The sequence below is a fragment of the Lepisosteus oculatus genome, chromosome 6, assembly GCF_040954835.1.
Source record: "Lepisosteus oculatus isolate fLepOcu1 chromosome 6, fLepOcu1.hap2, whole genome shotgun sequence".
Lineage (NCBI taxonomy): Eukaryota > Metazoa > Chordata > Actinopteri > Semionotiformes > Lepisosteidae > Lepisosteus > Lepisosteus oculatus.
In genome coordinates this window covers 48,937,875-48,959,061 of record NC_090701.1, presented here as the reverse complement: position 1 = coordinate 48,959,061, position 21,187 = coordinate 48,937,875, and the positions used below count along the sequence as shown (strand labels likewise).

General features: G+C 38.0%; 1 protein-coding gene across 1 annotated transcript in view; it reads right to left on the bottom strand.

Annotated features, from left to right (window-relative positions):
• Positions 1-12,067, bottom strand: part of LOC107078122 (lipoxygenase homology domain-containing protein 1-like) — a 36,807-nt gene extending 24,740 nt beyond the window's left edge. Inside the window, exons 1-5 of the mRNA XM_015353415.2 lie at positions 12,022-12,067; positions 9,351-9,483; positions 7,434-7,585; positions 6,037-6,292; positions 4,262-4,503 (exon numbers count right to left, since the gene is read on the bottom strand). Of these exons, the coding sequence (XP_015208901.2) occupies positions 4,262-4,503; positions 6,037-6,292; positions 7,434-7,585; positions 9,351-9,483; positions 12,022-12,045 (807 nt within the window). The 5' untranslated portion in view covers positions 12,046-12,067. The remainder of the gene's footprint in view (positions 1-4,261; positions 4,504-6,036; positions 6,293-7,433; positions 7,586-9,350; positions 9,484-12,021) is intronic.
• Positions 12,068-21,187: the final 9,120 nt, after the last annotated feature.

Sequence of the window (21,187 nt, the reverse complement as noted above, 5' to 3'; positions counted from 1 at the left end):
TTTGTTCTAGTTTTTGCATCAGAAACACTAGGAGGCAACAATCCATCAGTTTAGCCTCTGTAGTCCAGCTGTCAGGGTACAGCTAAACAGATCTGCTGGCCAGATGACCACACAGGGTTCCAGTGTCCATTGATGCAACAGAATGAGGTGGTGTGAGCTGGACTTGCCAGCAATAGAATAAAGTCCTCTTTTAGCGATGAATCAATGTTTAGTGTAGACTATCCTGATGGATGTTAGCGATTGTGGAACATAGTAAGAATACTAAGGGAAATCGTTGTGTACCAATCGACAGGGAGATCCAAGTGTTGTAGTCTGGAAAGGAGAGCGTCATCATTACAGAACTCAAATTGTAATGATTAACAATCCTGTGGTAAACAAGGTCCTCTCCTGTGCATTCCTTTTGGCTTATTCTGAATGACAGCATTCCAGTAGGACAACGCACAAACTCGTGCTGCTTGAACATAAGAAAGCTCACCAACAAGAGGAATACCTTTTGGCTCCTCAAGCCCTTTTGGTTGCTAGCAGCTAATGGAACTAAGGATCTCATCCACCTTTTTTAATTGCGTATCCGCTTCAACAGCGTGGTTGGGTAATTTGTTCCCGACCTCCACATCCCCTTTTCACAAACAAGAACAGTACCTGCTGTTCTCAATTTTAAATGCACTTCCATGTCGTTTCCATTTGTGCCCCCTGGCTCGTGCTTCACTGGTAACTCTGAAGAAGACCACTGGATTTCTGACAGGTGCGATTGACCATTTTAATGCAGATCTGAATTATATGCCTTTAAAAGCACATCCTTCCTTTCTGCTTACCATTTCTATTGTTTCCTCATGTTATTTAAAATATGTCATGAGATCTTCGTTCATAAATAGCTCCTTTGAATACAAATATTTTTTACCTTTTGTTTATGTTTTTGCTACCTGCATCTAATAATCTGAACTTGTCTACATTGAGGTGTTTCTGCCAGGTATTTGCCCAGTCTTTTGAATTGCCTTTTTGACTTCTAGAGAGTTTACTGGAAGAACAGTGGTCCTAGTTCTCATTCTCCCCTGTGTGGGGTTGCCTGGTTTGTAGATGGTTATGAAATTATAACATTGTAAATTAAAAAAATAAATAATTCTTAATACAGCTGGGATAGTGGCACAGTGGTAAGCATCACTGCCTCCCAAAGATGGGGCTCTGAGTTCAATTCTAAACCTGGGGTGCCGTTTGCATGGAGTTTTTATGTCCTTCCCCAGGTTCATATGGGTTTCCTCCCACAAAGACATTCTGGAAGGTTAACTGTCTTCCTGAAAAAGTGACCCTGGTGTGAGCATTTACGCATGTGTCTGCCCTGCAATGGACTGATTTCCTGTCCAGGATGTATTATCCCGTTGCTTGCTGGGATAGGCTCTGACAACCCCAAATGACACTGTATTGGATAAAGTGGGAACAAAATGGAAGGGTTTTGATTCATACTTTCAATATTTCAAAGTTCAATCTTTACTTTCTACCTCACAACCATGCAGAATTTAGGTACTGTGGCTAATTACTCGAGGAATGTGCATTTCACTATTGTCTTGTCTGTTTTATTCCTGAAGTCTCTGAAGTGCAGCTGTTCCTGTTTTCTTTTAAATAGCTCCTGGCAATCAGGAAAAAAAACTCTTCAGTCCACCTGGGCTCTCTTGAACACCAGAGAGCTGAGTGCTGCCAGCAAAGAATGAAACCAAACAGGCCACAGGTTAGAAGTTCAGCTGCTTAGAGAAATCATGTTTTAGGACAAATATCTGTTTTTTTGATCCTGCACATTTTCCTGACCTCTTATTGCTACATTAAAAGGCATAGAGCTTATTCCAGTTATTTTTTTTATTACTAAGGACTAACAATAACAACTTATTTTCCTGCTTCTTACTTTCTTTATAAACACACTAAACACAATCAATTTTCTTTAAACAAACAGGATTACATTTTATACATGTGTGTAATGCTCACAGATTAACACTAGAATTAAGTTTTGTATTTCATTCCATTGTAATACTCCAGAACTGAATAAAAAAGAAACTTATTAAACATTCATTGGTAATTTTGGACAGTATGTTTCTAATAATCATAATTTAGTTGACATTTATTACGATGGAAGTACTTCCTACTTTTAATAATTGTTGGTTTCAGCTATTCCCAGTAATCACACTCTTCCATCAAGTCTTTTAGAAGGATAATTGGAATCAGGAACTTGTATGTTGCTACATTTGACAGTTTTGTTTGCCTGATTGAATTTGTCATCCTAGTGAAGATTGTGCAACTGATACTAATAGACTCGTTAGTCCATTTAATACACTGTACTATATATAAAACAGTCAGGAATGAGGTTGAAATATGTTAGATAAGTATTTTAAAGATTTATAGTATTTATTTGTGAAATGTATGAGGTAGGATTGTTGCTGATATGGAAATGTAACCGTGTTGAAATTGTGTTAAAAGAAAAAGATGATTAAAGAACTTTATAATCTAAGGATTTTAATGCAGATAGAATTATAATATTACATAGACTTTTGTGGAATTTTTGAATGCTGAAATACTGAACCCAACAGTTTTAAAGTTTTATAATATTTAACAAATGGAAAGAAAGTATAAAAAGATGATAAATTTGCAAAATGTTTTTTTTAAGAAGGGGTTCTATTCTGCTCAATTAAACTATGTTTTATTTTACTGTCAGTTGATAATACTTTTATGATAAATTTACAGACTTTTATATAATAATAATTGCTTACACTCTTTTCTGGACATTCCAATCAAAGCACTTTACAGGTAATGTGGACTCACCTCCACCACCACCAATGTGAAGCCCCACCTGGATGATGCGACAGCAGCCAAGGTGCACAAGTACACACACCACACACCAGCTATTAGTGGGGAGGAGAACTGAGTGATGAAGCCACTTAATAGATGGGGATTATTAGGAGCCAATGATTGGTAAAGGCCAATGGGAAATCTGTCCATGACACCAGGGTAACACCCCTACTCTTTTTGAGAAACACCCCAGGATTTTAATGACCACAGCCAGTCAGGAGCTTGGTTTTATGTCTCATTTGAAGGACGGTGCCTTTTCATAGCATAGTGTCCCTGTCACTGTCCTGGGGCATTAGAACCCACACAGACTGCAAGGTGAGCGCCCCCTGCTGGTCCCACTAACACCTCTTCCTGCAGCAACCTTAGTTTTTCACAGGAGCTCTCATATCCAGGTACTGACCAGGCTCACACCTGCTGAGCTTCAATGGGTTGCCAGTTGTGAGTTGCAGGGTGATATTGCTGCTGGCTTAAACAAGCTGTTTTTGAGTTAAAAAGTGCTTGGTTCCACTGGTGCCCGAACCCTAGACCCTCTGCGCGTAAACCAGAAATAATAACCACTACACTATGGAACCACCTAATATATACAATTTTAGGCACATTACAAAAAAATATATAACTTGCATAGAGGCAGTTCAGAGAAGAGTTATCTAAGACATTCCTGGGATTAAAGGAAGTGTTATGAAAGGCTAAAATAAATTAATCATCTTTTTACTACACGGGAGCCTTATTTAAATATCCAAAATCCTTAAAGTTACTGGCAAACCCAGTGGGCCTCTTAAAGATCAGCAGTGGAATGTTAACCAGAAAGCATAGATGGAAACTACTGTACATGGAAAACTATTTTTCCATCTGGAAAAAGATATCGCAGTATGTGGGCTAGCTCCACCAGACTCTGTTACAGCTTCTTCCTGCAGGCTCTCAGGCTCCTCAACACCCTGGAATCTACGTGCACCTGCCCCAATTCCAGAAACAGGGTTTAAATCCCCCCAGTGTGTTGTGTATATTGTATTATGTTTTGCCTTAGTAATTTGCACTATTTGCACTTTGCACTATGTGTATCCTGTCTACAATGTCTATGTCAGTGTCCTGTCTGTATTTGCACTGTGGACCAGGAGGAACGATATTTCATTCCACTTTATACTTGTATATGGCTGGAATGACAAATAAACGTGAACTTGAACTTGAACTTGAGTGGAAGTGCATTTAAAATTAAGAACTGGAAGCACTTTCTACATAAACGGTTGTTGGAGCCTGGAACAAGCTACAAAGCCATGTTGCTGAAGTCACTATTCAATATTGAAGTCAATATTTCAAAACCGGGGTTCAAAACTGGACTTTTACTCAAAGGAATTAAAAGTGAATCTAAAACGGCTGCTAAGAATAAGGAACACGAGTACCAGAATCGTTAAAAAAAGTGCTGTAGCTACAGTACCTCTTTGCAGTACCAGACTCCACCTTCTCTGGCCTCAATGGTTTGGAGACGTATTTTAAGGATTGCTCCATTTTTCCGATCAATTTCTGTCACGGTCTGATACATCTGTCCCGGTCTGAGCTTGTTCCCTGGAAGAGTGAGGGAAGAGCACATGCCCCTCTCTCCACACACTTCCAGGATTACCTCTGAATCCACTGCAATGCTGGAAGAGGCACCAGTGAGAACATGGATGTCCCATGTGCCTGTGGAAAATAAAGTAAATATAATTTCAAAAATGGTAAGACATAGAACAAGTACATTTCATGCACAGTTAAACTATCCATTTAAAATGTGTTTTTAATAGCTGGGCTGTGATGTATTTTTTATGTTTGCACTTTATTAAGTTCTCTTTCAGTCCTGGAAAATCATTTGGGAGAGACTGGATCAAAGATATAATTCAACTAATAATTAGGGTGAGGTGGACTGTGTGCATGTTTATGTTCCATATAAGCATGTAGATTAAGGCAAACAGTAATTTGAATTAGGTCTCAGTTACACAGTCATAAAAAACTGTACCTTTTAATAATCCTTTATTTAATCAGATATCTCAGCTAAGAACAAATTCTCATATACAATGACAGCCCTGGCAAGAAGCTTACACCAATGAAGAAAACAGAGCAGTGAGAGAAAAAGGAAAAAAAATCAATAAAAATAAATAACATAACAGACTTTACTATAACAGGACCTGACAGTGTTAACAAGTGCTAGTCTCAGGCAGAAAAGATGTAGTTATACAGATGAAAATGCCCTCTGATACAAAGATGTATAGTTGCAGCTTATTGTACAGAGTGTTAGTTCCTTTCCTGTGCTTCAAATGTTCTGTCTTCCTAACCGATGCTGTTTTGTTCCACCTTGCATGCACATGAATTGGTCATATTCTAGTTGGAAGAAGAAAATTCTGAGTTACCAAATCACCTTTTGATTAATTGCCTGATTTGTATTTTTTCTGCTTTAGAACCTCCAAACTAGAAGAAATCTTGTCAGACGACAATTTCTGTTTTTTTTTTAGAGTAGCTCAACTGGTAAAGCCACTCTTCTGAATGCAAGTGAAGCTCAAAACTTTTGGGCTCAGGTTTAAGCCTGGCTCATACCACTAGTTAACTGGGACAGGCACTTTTCATGCTGGGCAGAACACTATCAGTGCCTATCACTGAGATCTAAGCAGACTGACAATTTCTATCCCACCCTATTTTTCAGCGCTGTAGGTGAGGGACTCTCTCAGCTGATTGTGTTGCTTTAGATGGCAGCTTTGCTACCTCGCATCACTGGGGCCCTGGGTTCAATTCCTGGGGTGCTATCTGCATGGAGTTTGTATATTCTCTCCTTGCTGACGTGGGATTCCTCTGGGTGCTCTCGTTTCCTTTCACAGTCTGAAGACCTGATGGCAGTTAATGGTCTTCCAGGAAAGCTGGCCCTGGTATGAGCGTGTTTGCATCTGTGTGAGCCCCTGTGATGGACTTGCATCCTCTCTAAAGTTTATCCTGCCTTACGTCCGTTGCTTGCCGAGATAGGCTCTGGCTCAGCAGTGACCCACTGGATAAAGTGGCTACAAGACAGATATAAGAAAAAAAAAGAATATGTAATCCTTCAGTCCTTCAATGTTATGAGGATTTAATGTTAACCATGTGTGCTACATTTCGAACCTTGAGGATACAAGATCAGTTGCCTTTTAGTTATTTCCTGCCGCATTTTAAGCTTATTCAAAGCATGTACACACAAAGATTTTAGACACACACCCTGAGGATCTGCTGTCATTCTGCTGTGGCTGCTGACTTTTCCAAGGAGTTTTATTTCTCGTTTTGTCCATCTGTCACCAGTTCCGCTGTCTAACCACTGTTGGCATGGAAACACAAACTCGGCGTCTGTGTCTGCTGAGGCCTGCACCGTGATTCTATCCAGGTAGCACCCGGCACCATAGCCTTCATTACTGTGCTCTACAGTCAGTTTGGTGAGTAAGCCCAGCTCCACTGCTCTCAGGCAGAAGACGTTGACCTGTAAGAGTAAGAATCATGAGATAGATCATGCTTGTATGACAGGTTACCTTTATTTGAAGAGAAAAAAACGGTGAAAATGCTGCCTGTTGTTGAAGCTGCTTTTCCAGTGGCATAGTGCATATCCTCAGATATTTTTTTAAATATATTTTTTTTCATTCTCCACTCTCAGTCTGATGCAATTGAATTTCATCTCGTATGTGCCCGCACAAGAGGTAAGTGACACGTCGTGTTCATTCATGTTGAGCAGGCTCGACTACAGAACGGGCGAAATAAACTAAGGAAAACTTGGCAATACCACTCTCTGATTATTCAACGCTTTGTTCTACTAAATGCATTTCATATCGTCATTCCCAGTACAACAATTACAGTACGAGCAACATAACTCGTTCATTCAAAGTAACCTAAATAAGGTAAACTTGGCAATATCTCAAAGCTTTATACTGTTAAATTCGTGTACTAGTAAATATTTGGTGTACAAAATACATCGCAGGTAAACAAATATTCATCAGACGAAATAAACTCTTCATGCCAGAAGTTCGTACCCAGAATACATACAATATAAAACTAAAGCAGCCTATTTTTTTTAACTTTTATGAGTTTTAAAACGGTAAAAACGTTCATTTTTACTAAACGTTACAATTTTTTCTCCGTGGCAACTTCTCTCTGCTTTGATAGTCTAGAACATGAAACGACTGATGACTGTTCGTTTACCTGCGAACACGCTTCTTCAATCACTGCTCTGTGTAAAGACACAAATGAATTACGGAAGCAGCACAAATCTTGCCTGTGGGCTTGTTAATATCTCACTATCTCAACAGTACACTACACTTCGGCTCAAGTAGACAAGTCATATTAGGGTGAGTTTGATATATCTCCAAATGAGGTAAAGATGACAGTCTAATTAGTTTGCTTCGTAATATATTGCTGGAAAAGCACCAAAGTTTTTATTGTCTACGAAGAAGGCGCGCAGCTGGACAATACTGTAGTATTTTCAAATGCAACACGCTCTACTATTCCACAGTTCTTGCCAAATCTTTTTTTTTTCAATAACAATGTGTGAAGAAGCGCTACTCCTGGGGCTGTAGCACCCTGCTGACTGTAAGCTAAAAAACAGCCGGCAGTTTGGCGTCATTACCCACCTTCCCCTTGTCTAGAAGTATTCGAGAAGCACTATCAGTCAGCCTCCGCACGCCTGTGTCTCCGTTTTCGCCAAACAGTGCAATGGAGATGTGGGCATCAGTGGCAGCGGCGGGCAGGTCGCCTGTATGCACTTTCACAGAGTAAATCAAATCTACAACACAAATACGAGAGGTACATGATCAAAAATGATTGAATGAAACTTAGCACAACACCTTATCTTAATACTTGATTCCCAGTTTATAATGTACGACACGTTCTCAGTAATAGCACACTTCTCTAATATTTTTCCCCTCTGTTGGAAGTGTTCCTTATTTGTAAGCATCACTTACAGACCCCTCTACGGCCACAATTTGTCCAGGTTGGGCAGTGAATGGAAAAGAAAGGAAAAACTCCTGTTAAAATTATCTAAATCTAAAAAAGCCATACAGTACATTAATAACCTACATAGCGAAATAAAGTGAGTTATTAAGGTTATGTAAGCAGACCCATTGCTATGATTTGGATTCAAGGAACAGATACTCAAGGACAGAATGGATAACCTGCTGCCTCAGCAAGGAAGCAGATCCTCCTGAAGGGTCGACCTGGAGGCAAAATATGAAAGCTGAACGATAAGACCAACTACTGTAAGTCAGCAGAATGGTCAAGTATGGCTTTGCACTTGTGAAGACTTTTATATTCTCTAAGCAGCTTAGTCTGACAGGGTTTTATTTAGATAGGAACTGAATAAATTTGCTATTACTCTGAACACAGCTCGAAATTTGCGTCCATTTCCCTCCGCACTGTGAAATTAAAGCAACCTTTCTGCATCAAGTCCTTGTGTTCCCATGCACCTGATTCCTTTAAGATGCCTGTTACCCCACCCCTCCCTCACAGTGTCCCTTTCTGTAATACAAGCAGGTTTCTTAGCTTTTGCCATTCCCTAAACATTTCTGGTCTCTGTTAAAAAACTAATCTGATAGCATTTCAAGACATTTACAGGTAATTGACCTATTCGGTGTCTTGTAACTGAATTTTGTTAAAATCTGTCAAACCCTTCATAGTCGTATACAAGTAGAACGTACAAGCTGCATGCAATTGAGACAGCACAATTTAAATGAGCAACCAGTCTGAATGTAATTAAGAAAAGGTTTAATGTTGGACACATGCTGTTACCATAGCTATTTGTATCGAAATTGCATTAATTGAAATATGCTGCACCCATCTGCAGTTTTGTTTCGCCTTTTCTATAAATAAGGAGAAACGAGGGTTGGTTTGTGTTACAAGACAATGTAGTTGATATAAGGTAAACGTACTGCTAGTACATGAAATACATTGCTTTATTAGTATCAATTTAATTTGTAGTGGAGATGAAGAAATGAAACAAGTCATTTTAAAAAGAGAGTCAAAAAGTTACACGTTACACGGAGATTTGGTTCTGAAGGTATAAAACCAGTTGCACATTCAGTGCTAGACTGGATTCTGTTAAGAGACAGTATATTTACTTCATTATTTATACATGATCACAAAGAATCAAAGGGAATGCGAAACGACATCTTTGTCCTTCAGAAGACATTTACTTATCGTAAAATGGCAAACCACATGTCAATGGAGACCTTTGTAAAATACACAAAAATATTGCAATGCAGACAGAAGACATTCAGCCTTTTTGTTAATGCGATTTGGTTTGATCCAATCTAATTGGGGGCTGAAAAAGAAACAGCAGATTTCTACATCCCGAGGCAAGGCACATTTGAGGCCAACAATGGAACTACTGTAAACCATTAGATTGATTTCTGTACTCCCAACCAAAGCTTTCCAACACAACGGGCACTTTAGCTGCACTATTACAAATCTGCATGGATACCGTCTTCTGTTGATCACTATTCCAGGCACATATATCGCTGAACATTAAGTCACTTCTTATTTATGTGCCATACCTCTGAGAGGAGGCCTGTCAGGTCTGACAGCTGCCAGCTCCGTCACGGTCTCCAGTCTCTTCTCCTCAAACAGCCACCGGTCTGTAGTGTCAAATCCCAGCTCTTGCTTTGTAACACTGTCCTTCATGCGCAGCTATTGGTGTCATGAAAAAGAATTAATAACACTCCTTTTTTTCCAGAAAAAAAGCAGTAACGTAAAAACTTTAGTCCTACAGGTGCCGAAAAAGTACCCCAACAATTCAATTTGAAAGGAAAAACAATTGACTTATGGAAAAAAATAAATATCCAGGATGCTGCCCGTTTTCACATTGCTTTATTACCTGTCAGTAAGAACGGGACAAAATGTAACTCTGTTAAGCAGCAATGTTCTGAAAAAAAAATAAAAGGGTTTCTTATAACACAATTCTCAACTTGCCAGCGGCTATGTCACCCTGCACCTCACAACTGGCAACCCACTGACGCTCAGCAGGTGTGAGCCTGGCCAGTCTGGAGAGACCTTCTGGGAAAGATAAGGTTGCTGCTGGGAGAGGTGTTAAAGGAACCAGCAGGAGGCGCTTTCCCTGCAGTCAATAAGGGTCCTGATACCCTGTATCGTGATGGGGACATTATACTGTAAAAAGGGGGCCGTCCTTTGGATGAGATGTTAAACTGAGTTTCTGACTCTCTGTACTTATTAAAAATCCCAGGGCCTTTCATTAAAATAGTAGGCCTGTTACCCTGTTGTCCTGGTCAAACTTCTCCATGGACTGAAGTTTCCCATTGGCCCTTACTAATCATGGCCTCCTAATAATCTCCATCTATAAATTGGCTTCATCACTCTGTTCTCCTTCCCAGAAATAGCTGGTGTGCAGTGAGCGTTCTGGCGCACTATGGCTGCTGTCGCATCATCCAGGTGGGGCTACACATGGAGGAGGTGGAGGGGAGTCCCCATTACTCATAAAGTGCTTTGAGTGGAGTGCCCAGAAAAGCGCTATATAATTGTAGAGAATTATTATAAATACAGTATATATTGTTTTATGTAAATCCGGCTATGTAAGTGTAAGTATTATTATGTATTATATACGGTATGACAACTAAAAAAAGCCAATAATGTAATAGGTGACACTGCCACTCTTTCCTAATACTAATGTTATACTTTTATTTTATTCTAGTACAAATTTTAACATTTTCTATTCCATCTGTTTGTATACAGGACTTGCTTAGTTTTCCCATGCCATTTGTGTTATGCACTTGTATCTGACCTTCACTTTATTCCTTTATTTAAAAGGTGGAATTAATCACCCAGAGTAGATATTACTGTTCCATTTACAAAAGAATATAGATACAATTTATCCTTATTTTGGGTTAGACATTCTGATTATTTTCCCTTCCTTTTTAGAATTTATTGAGTTTAAACTAGGACCTATGGTAAAGACTAAAGGTTAAGACTATTTTCAAAATAAGGTTATTTTAGACCTTTCTCTAAACCTTGGAATAGTTACAACAGATTAGTTATGATAAATTATATTTATACTGATGTAATCTTTACTGCTCATTATATTCAGTCCAATTTTAAACTTGGAAATGAAGGTCTTTAAGTGGTGATATCTGCAGGTAGTCCACCAAAACATTTATTGTTATTTCACCCTCCAGCAATTTAAGTCCTTTAAAATCTGCAGTCATATAATTTTGTAATAAGTAATTTGCAATAGCATATGCAAATATAGTGTATACCTAGTCAAATAATTTTTCTTACAGTGATAACATTTTGGTTTAGGGATTGGATATTACACTTTGTAAATGCAAACCAATCAGCTCTAAGTACTTAGGACATTATTATTATTAGCCATTATACGTGGTTTTGAATGACCCATTAAAATAATACAATATAATACATATATTTATCACTTAAGAAATATTTCCAAAATAAGATTATTTCTCTCTTTATTCAATGCTGAGAAGGTAGTTCATGCCTTTATTTAATCTAGACAGGATTATAAAACAAAGGGTACTGATAGCTACAACCAGCTCAGATCCAAGAGCACCTGTAACTCTTAGCAGATTGCATTGACCTCTTTGTATTGGCTACCAGTGAGAAACAGGATTAATTTGAAAATCCTTTTGCTTACATTCAAAGTACTAGACAGAATGGCACCAAAGTACTTTCCATGATTGTCTGGTTATAAATCTCTGCGTGCTTCTAGGTTGACTGATCATGTCTTTATCTTGTAATGTTCAGTTTCCTCTGATGTACAGTATGCCTCATTCAAAAAAGAAACTGAACAGCAGTTATGTAAAACATATGGTGAATAGAAAATCCTATTTCTAATCTAATCAAAACAAACTAAAGACACTAAAGATAATAGTGCTGTGTCTATTTAATCACAGATTAAATTCAAGGATCCAAAAGATTGAAGAAAAAGCAAATATCTCCATTAAGCATCACAGAACAATTGGACCTCCTCATTAATGAAGCAGGTCAATTCTATTCTAATTAAAACACAAAATGTTTTTATGTATTCACAACTTCAACACCCACCTTCTTGCTTGGACACCCTTATTTTAAAAGATAAAAATGCGTTTATACAGATAACGATTTGTAGTTCGAATGTGAGTCTGTCTGTGTTTAATAAATAGAAATATGGCTGTTGAAAGGAATTATAATGGAGACGATTTAACTTTATCTCCCTACCTTCTCTAGCTTCAGACCTTTCATCTTCTCTGGACTCTTGCAGAAGAATGACTTAAGAATGACCTTAAGAATGGCACCTATTTCCCCAGTGTGCACCTGTGAAAGGAAAGGGTCTTTGAGCAATTCAAGCTTTGATGGTAAAATGAAGTCGATCACATGACTGTAACCTTGGGGACAGAATTTAAACTTTAATTTTACTTTAAGGAACCCCATGAGTGTTTCAACTTCTAAGGGTGCTCATACCTATTGCAGGCTGAGCTCTGTAATCCCAGGTTCAAGCCTGGGTCAAGGCACAAGTTAATTGTGACATTAGGCAGCCTGGGCTCTCCACAACAGCTGTAGCCTCTTGGACCTGTTGTTGAGGGACACAGCTTCTTTATGATGCTGAACCTGTGCTATGGGGCTTGTGGTGCTTTTGACATGTGTAAGGATGGTAAGTGGATCAAAGCAGTCTTGCCACCCTTCCTCATTCAATCCTTTGTAGCTGCAACTGGCAGGTATGACAAAATAATTGTTGATTCTAAATGTAAAAATATAAACTGTGTATATATATCTATCTTAAAGATTTCACTTTGCTAAAAAAATGGTAGTTTGATTACTTACCAACAGTATATATTTGGAATTTAAATTTTGTAAAATACAAATTTTATAGATATACCATGACACAAATAAAAATAATAAGGGTACATTATGAAACTGCCAACACAATTTCACACTGCGACGTTTAATTTTGAACATTTTTTGAAGAATTTGTTTTGTACATTGTCTCACATAGAACACAAAACAGGCCACTTACTGGAAATGGCTTATCATGGAAGTTTTCAGCTCTTAACAGGGGTGATTTTCCTTTCTCCCCAAAGATAATGACTGACACGTCTATTGGTCTTTCTGGTACTGGCGAGCACTTCACCCACATGTTCCAATGTCTTGCTTTTCCAGTTTCAGGCTCTTTAATGGGGTCGGACCTGATTTCAACAGTTTCTTTTGGATTACAAGAAGGTGATTCAGATTTATTTTAGGAAATGAAAGCTTATGAATAGACTACATAAAAGTCTTAGGTTTTACCTTGTTATAAAAGGCAAAATATGAGCTTGAAGGTTAACATTGTTAGTCCTTATCATCAGTTAGTTTTACAAATTGTGGCTACGAAGACATGTTTTTAAGGGTATGTTTTACGTTAAATGTGGGTCTTCCTTTTAATATTTATTGTGATATTCACACGTGAAATATATCAATTCGGCTCCTACATATACTGTACTTACCAAGCTAAAAATAAAAGTTGGAAATGATGTGACAGTAAATTCTAGACACAGTAAAGCTGTAGTTTCAAATACTATAAAAAAATAAGATGTGGGAAGTTTTTGTGTGCATATAGATGGCTAAACAACCAATTTAAGCTAAGAACACTTGGAAGACAGGACACAAATGTTATAAATGCAGACAAAATGCAGTGGAATTTGATTCACCAAGATTATAAAGAGCAAGTTCACTAGCATCAATAACAAGCATCCTGTGTACAACACCTGCTCTCGTTTTTAGCCTTTCATGTATTCTTAGTCGGTTATTAATGGAAACCAGCTTCAACATTCAGTTTAATTTCATTCGATGCAATTTGTCATTTCCCCAATTTTTCATGCCGTGCAACTTACCAAAATGTCTTGGGAGATGCAACTTTAGTTCGATATGAAGGCTTGCATGTAAAGGTGAGAAAGGAAGGCGCTATAAAAAAGGGCTGAGAGAGTTTTGAATAAACTACACTGCCATGTTCTTAAAGCTGATACCATGGCTCCATTCAAGAAACCGAATTAACAACAAGAAGAGTTAGACTGATCGAATGACTCTCTTTTGTAACCTTTCTTATGTTCTCATGTGGCGGCACGATGGCACTGTAATTTGCATAGCTGTCTCACAGCGCTGGAGCCCTGCGTTTAATTCACTGGGTGCTATCTACAGTACGTGGAGTTTGTATGTTCTCCCTGTGGGCATGTGGGTTTCTGCTGGGGGTTTCCACCTACAGCCCAGAAATATAATGGGAGGTTAATTGGATTCTGAGAAAACTGGCTCTGGGGTGAAAGTGTCTGTGTCTTTGCGAATGCAGTCATTCATTAGACAGTATTATTGGAACTAAGAGAGAAGATGAGGTCTCTTGATTGGCCATATACAATTTCTTGTATTAGGAATTTGTCTTTTTCACATACCCCAACCTGCTCTCCACAAGACACACAGACAGGGAGAGAAGCTTGGGGTCGGAACGCAGGGTCAGCCATTTATACAGTGTCCCTGGAGCAGTTGGGGTTAAGGTCCTTACTCAGGGGCCAAACAGAGTAGGATTCCTGTGCCAACCGCGGGACACAAACCAGCAACCTTCCAGCCACAGGCGTAGATCTTTGGCCACAGGGCCACCACACCGAACTCATGCCGTCAGCAGGATTCGAACCCCAGCTTCCAGAATGTGAGTCACGCACTGAAACCATTATGCCAACAAACCGCTCGGCAGCAACTAAAGGCATGACTTTTTACTGGCTCATACACCCAAGCCTAGAGAAACGGGTTCATATTGAAAGTGGTCAGGAAGCACTGGTTTCAGTTTAGTCCAGCAACTGATTTGCATGTTCAGTCTTTCTTGTAAACCCAGCTTATTGTACAAGGCCTGCAGGAAGTTTAACTAAATGTAAGACAAGGCAAAATGTCTCAACACTGATAGATTACCTTTCACAGGCATGACTACCTCATAGACATCTGGCTTCTTTGGGTGAGCATCAATCCAATCATTGTGCATGAACGTGTGCTGTGTAGTGGGCATATCTCCTTCCGCCACTATCACCTTCTCCAGAAACCAACGATCTGTGCAGTCCATTAAAGCTGACAATGAATATTTTAGTTACAGTAGAAACACACACTGCTGGAGAACCTAAGAAGAACATTCTTTTATTCCGCAAAATAATTGTTTTTATAATCTTGAGGTAATCTCCATTACAAACACTGAGAGATGGCATTAATTCATTGTTCAAAATTCACTGTGGTCAAATTAACTAACCTAATAATGTGGAACTTAAAGTATGTAATGCATTTTCCCAGTCAAGTCAAATTAAATTCACATTTAGAGAATTGCTAAACATGCTATTCACACATTTTATGTAATGTAACACAAGAGATCTTTTACATAGAAACTGAAAAAAAAAAATTGAAGAACACATGCATACTGTATACTAGACAAAATATATTCCATTGGATATATTCACATCCAGTAACTGGAGTATTTAATTAGAAATGTAATTAGAAATTAATTTGAAATGTAAATCAACAATAATTTGAAATCAAGAAAGTCTCTGTCTTACACTTATCATATATGATCATGACTTTTGTGACTTACTGACTTTATAAAATGCATTTCATTTGAACACTTGGGGTCATTGAGATGTAAAGATAGTTTTAGTGTTTTTATTTATTTCTTCGTAGATCTAGTTACAGGCTTGTACATCTTATACTTCATAAACGTAGCATCTTGCTATTCTGTTCATATGTTGTTTTTGTTATACTGCACATGCTTAATTCACTGTTATCTTTTGCCATGGAGATCTCCAGTCCTGGTCCTGGAATGCCCCAGTCCAGTCAGTGTTATACAGTAGGTCACTCCAATTCACCAGAATTAAACTGGTATTATTTGTATTAATTGCTACAACCATATTATCAACACTTGGAAGTGAATGATCAGTTAATCAAGTCTGGTCTTCCACAGGCAGAAGATCATTCTGATTTATGTTCCAAATGATTTCTAGATGACTAAATTTAACAAGTGACCTGTTTGATCAGACTTCAATTGTTCTAGGTCTTTTACATTGATGATTTAATGACTACCTATAAAACCTGCTTGATTGGGGCTCTCTGGGATCAGGGTTGAAGACCTCTGCTTTACAATTATCCTGTGATATGTGATTTGGAAGGGGAAAATACAAAGTCATAATACATTTCTTTACCTTTGCGCTGACTTTTATGTCCGATAACTAGCTCTTTCACTTCCCCAACATTCACTGCTTTGATTTTAAAAACGTCCACCTAAAAGATGCATTATAAGATATTAATGCAAGCCTGCTGTATATAGGGCTTCACCTTCTGCACCAAATTAAGGCCAGAGAAGATCTATATTACTTTTATGAACATTCAACAAATAGTACTTTAATTACATTTTTCCCTTAATTGCACATGGTGTTCTATGGACAAGATTTTACAATTAAAATAGTTTTTTTCTGCTGTAAGGGCAATCTGAATTATTACACAGTTGTTCACATTTCCATATATTTCTACCTTTTAAGCAATATAATTGATCTTTCCTAAGAATTTTATATCAGGTGTGGGGTGTCATATGAGATTATTTCAAGAGTAAATTACTGTTCCTTATGATCTATTTGCACCATTGCAATTTGCCAGATTTTCTTTTCCTTTCAACAAAAGGAAGCGCACAGTCTTCGTCACATACAGTTGGAAACTTAGAGCACTTGGTTTCCCAGAAAACTGGGTATTAGATTACCTGTTTCCAGTAACTCATAAATAGGATGTTGTTATAACATAACAACAACACAGACATAAGAATCACTACTGGTCAATTTAATGTTGGGACACAGCAGAAAATAGTGCAGTTGAAACAGGTTCAAAGGTATTTTGCATATCTATAAACTTTGGCGTATATAAAAGCATTCTATCTCAATTAATTCCCTCATATTCCTTTCCATATGAAATGAAAGGTGAGTGGGTCATATTAAGCCATTTCTATTTCTATGAATCAGAAGCAAGATCTCCCAATTTTAAGATAAAATATCTTCTGTATTTGTTTTCCTAATGGGTCTTACCTGTCCACGACAAAAGGTGTTTGGTGTATTTTGGGATTTTGATAGCCACCGTGTTCCAGTGTTGCCTCTGTCACCATGGAGACTGATGTATACTTCACCAGTAAAGCCTGCATTCCTGACATCTCCCGTATACACATTAATCCTGTACTCCACAACTAAGGAAAAAGGGCAACAGATGGAAACTAAGAAGACTGGCTCAATTGTCTTTGGAAACTGTTTCTTTCCAGCTTAGACAGTATTTTACATGTCTGTCAGTTAATGTGTGACAGATGTAGTGATCCTGAAATCTGAAATAGACAGCCTGTCACAGCAGAACTTAGGGAGCCATTTTCTTTGGTGTGCTGCATCATTTGTAATGCTTGTTCTCAAAGAGATTTCTCTTTCTTTTATACATACAATTGTAAAAAAGGAACAAAGACAGTAAAAACAGCCTAAGAAACAAAATGACAGCCAATGGCATCGAATAAATGTCATCTGAGGTTCTGAACTGTCAGTTCCAAACAGAAATAAGAATAATACGAAATCCAAACTGCCTTACTGTATATGGATAATTTGTGTTTTGCTTTTGTGCATGTCCAAAGAATCATGTAAGGCTGTAGTCTAAATGTATCAGTTTTAATGGTTAAGAATGAAATTTTCTGCTTACAGCTGGGATTTTATCATCTTAGTCATGCTTATTGCTTACCAGGATCAGGATCCTGATCTGGAAACAGTGCAGGAAGTTCTACATAGTTATGTGTATTTGTAACAAACAGGCAATCGAAGTTCAAATGCATTTCCAGCATTGATTCAAGATTCTTCATGTCAATTGTTTTAAGCCTCCATGTCTGCTGCACTTTGTCAGGTTTACTGGACACACACACTTTGTAGATCATACCAACTTCTGGAATTTGTTCCTATTTTGACGATAAAAAAAGTTAAATTATAAATGTTATTTACTTTTCTGTGGAGCATTTTTGTTCCATAGCGATATTTTAAATTTCACTGAAGGAAAGTTTAATTGATATTTGCTCTTACAAATATCATAGTGTCTCTGTGTATTAACCTTGATCTGAAGGGTGGGTCCAGTCACATGCAGTCTTACTTTTCTGTAGCCTTTATCTCCACAAACAATTAGTGTAAGCCAGATGAAGCCTTCATTATGTTTGATTTCAGAGCCACAGATCTCAAAGGTCCAGGTGCCAGAATGTTCCTGCAGTTTCTGGCTGACCACTGACCTTGCACCTTGAAACAAATAACAATACCAACTTCAGAAGCCATTCTTAGCAAAAGAGCACATAGTTTTATTTAGGAATACTTTTCCATATTGGCGGTTAATTTATGGATTCATTTTTAAATGGCATTTCAATAGAATAATCTGATTAGTTGGTGATCTCTTTAAATACAAATGAAACAAAAGTAATTCAAAGTTACTTATTTGGTCTTTCCCCATCTGAGCTCATACATGTAACATTGCATTATTAGAGTATAATATAGATCATATATGTATGTACAGTAGGTAACAGAATTTTAAAAAACAAAATCATGACTTTGCCTATATGAAAGCTTTATTCTGTGAGGGACCAAATTCACAGAGAGATAATAATTCATGCCTGATCTGTCTTGTGCATTGGGGGGAGGTGATTTTATGTAAATGCTATCAATGTTGGATCATTGTTTTCCTCTCAAATAGTCTTAGTCTTACACAGAATGGAGAGGTCAAAAGACAAAAATATGGTCACTCAAATCACTTATTTTGACCTAGTATATTTTCCATACGTTTGCCACATCTTTGTCATTGCTAACCTTACCACGGAACTCTAAAAAATATCTAAAAAGAACAGTCAGGGACAGAATAAGGGACCCACCAATTGACTTCAGACTGCAAACAGTGCTCTGGTCTCCAATGTGATCATCTAACCATCTGAAGCAGGGGAAAACCCACTCCGTTCTCGATGTTTTAGATTCTTGCACAGTGACCATCTTGGGGTACAGTCCTGCACCATATCCCTCTCCATCATGACCAAGGACAGCCCTTGTCAAGCGCCCCAGAGTGACAGATTCCAGTAAAAAAGCATCCACCTGCCAAAAGTCATTACATTCAGGCCTTATATATGTGGTAACAAATAACTACAAAACATTTTAAATTATATTATTTAATTAATATCATATCACTTTAGAAGCAAAGAAAAATAATTCATCACAAGAGTTAGAATATATTTGATTCCAGATTATATCTACTTCCTACAAGCAGAGAATAAAAAATGCACACACAAATGTAAAGTCACTTAACAGAGAACTGGGACACCAAATGTGACCAGAATGGCCTGTACGCACAATGGCATAGAGTGTACCAGTGTCTGGCAATCCTACAGGAGAAAAGTGACACCATTCTTCTGCAAGAAACTCAATCAACCCATGCCTGGTGGAAGGAGGTGGAAAACACTGGTTCAAGGAGCATTTCAGAATATCCTATAATTACAGTAGCTTGACTGTGTTCAGATCCCCAGTGACAGTGAAGACAATGACATATGGATGATTTCAGTGTAGTGCTCATTAAACTACTGGATGGCCAATTCAGAAATGCTGCAAATTGAAGATGATCAGTCACTACTAATAAATAGTGACTACCAGGAAATGTACCGTAAAATATTAGTGGTAGTGTACTGTATTAGCTGTAGTGTACTGTGACCACAGAGAGTGACAATATCATATTTCTCAGCTACTTGGAAGTCCATTGCCTGGGCAAATTCTACAAACCCTCTATTGATCCTGACAATATTCACATACTGTGTTACTTGTTGGTTTGGCGACATCATAACCGCAAATTATAAAAGGTTAGAAAATATTGTAAACATAAGCTGCAAAACAACTGGAGCAAATCAGATCATCCTACAGTAAATGTCCACTGCAAAGATATGGATTTTAAAGATAAATAAGAGAGTTGTGGAGTCTGAGGCTAACCCCTACCACAACAAATTTAAACCATTTCTGTCTGCAAAGTAAAGTAACTTAACTCCTGAAACATTTTTGTACTGAATGTCTTGTTGGTGATTTTTGCTTGTTTTTGTTGTGTTGTTGCCTTGGATTCTGCCGTAAAACAAATTTCCCCCAGGGGATAATAAAGTGTGAATTTAAAATTGAAAGAAAGTCCACTTTGCATCATGGGACTCACAAATGTGCAGTTCCAGGTGTGATGCGCTTCTTGTGCACAGCAAAGCAACTAAGGTATCCTTGCTCTGTGGAGACTTCAGCAGACCATTTCTGATTAAAATGGCTGCTCATGTCCCAGATGGAAATTTGCAGTCAATTGATCTGCAGTTGTTTCTTTCCTTGCACTTTGTAGTGATGCAGATATCGTGATCTTGGACTCTCTGCTTTTTCCTATTATTGCCTTTTGCAGAGGATGTCTTTCCCTTGGAGATCCAACTTGACACATCACCTCAGACCCTGTTACTTGTGAAATATCAACAAGTTGATTTGTCTTGGTCACTGAAGTTCCTGCCAAATGCGCTCTCTAACAATCACCACTCTTTCAGAGTCACTGAGGTCTCCTCTTGCAGCATAACTATAGGCATCCAGGCTTGTCCAGCATGTCTCTAAGCATGCTGGGATGTTATTTTCTTAATTAATGCATGAGCCACTCCTTTGTGGAAGTCCTTTGTTTCAATAAACCTCAGTGTCCCTGATTTTTACAGGTGTTTCAATTTTTGTGTCCACTATCTTTCCATGATAGGAAAGATCATTCCTTTTAAATATGTATCCTTTGGATTCTTAACATCTCTGGTTTCGTAAATTAAAAAGATGATAAAAGATAAAGATTTATTACAATAAATTTACCTTGTTTTGTTGAAATGGTGGTCCTTCGACTAAGGAATGGCGAAGTTTCCTTGCTCCTGAGTCACCGTGCTCTCCATAAAGAGTTAAATAGACATTTGAATATGTTTCGGCTCCCCAGTTGTTCCCCATGTGAACTGATACAACATATTCATTCACTGAAATTAAGCAGAAACAGGAGACTTTAAGGTACCATTCTGTGGTCTTAAAATCTCCCAAAGTCTTATTCTGATGCTGAAATGCTTTGCAAAGTCAGTTTGCTTTAATATGCTTTCTGTTCTCCAAATGCCATGGAAACCAGGATAAGCTCTGGACCATTGTGGCTCAAATAAGGAACTATTTACCTACCTGCACCATGTTCAAACCATCCAATAATCTCATTTCACTGTAAAAAATGCACGTGTTGGCATCAAAGAGAAGTATATAATCAACATATGTCTACAAATAGCAAACTTAAGGCGATATTTATATATGCATGATATGAATACTAACACTATGCAGTT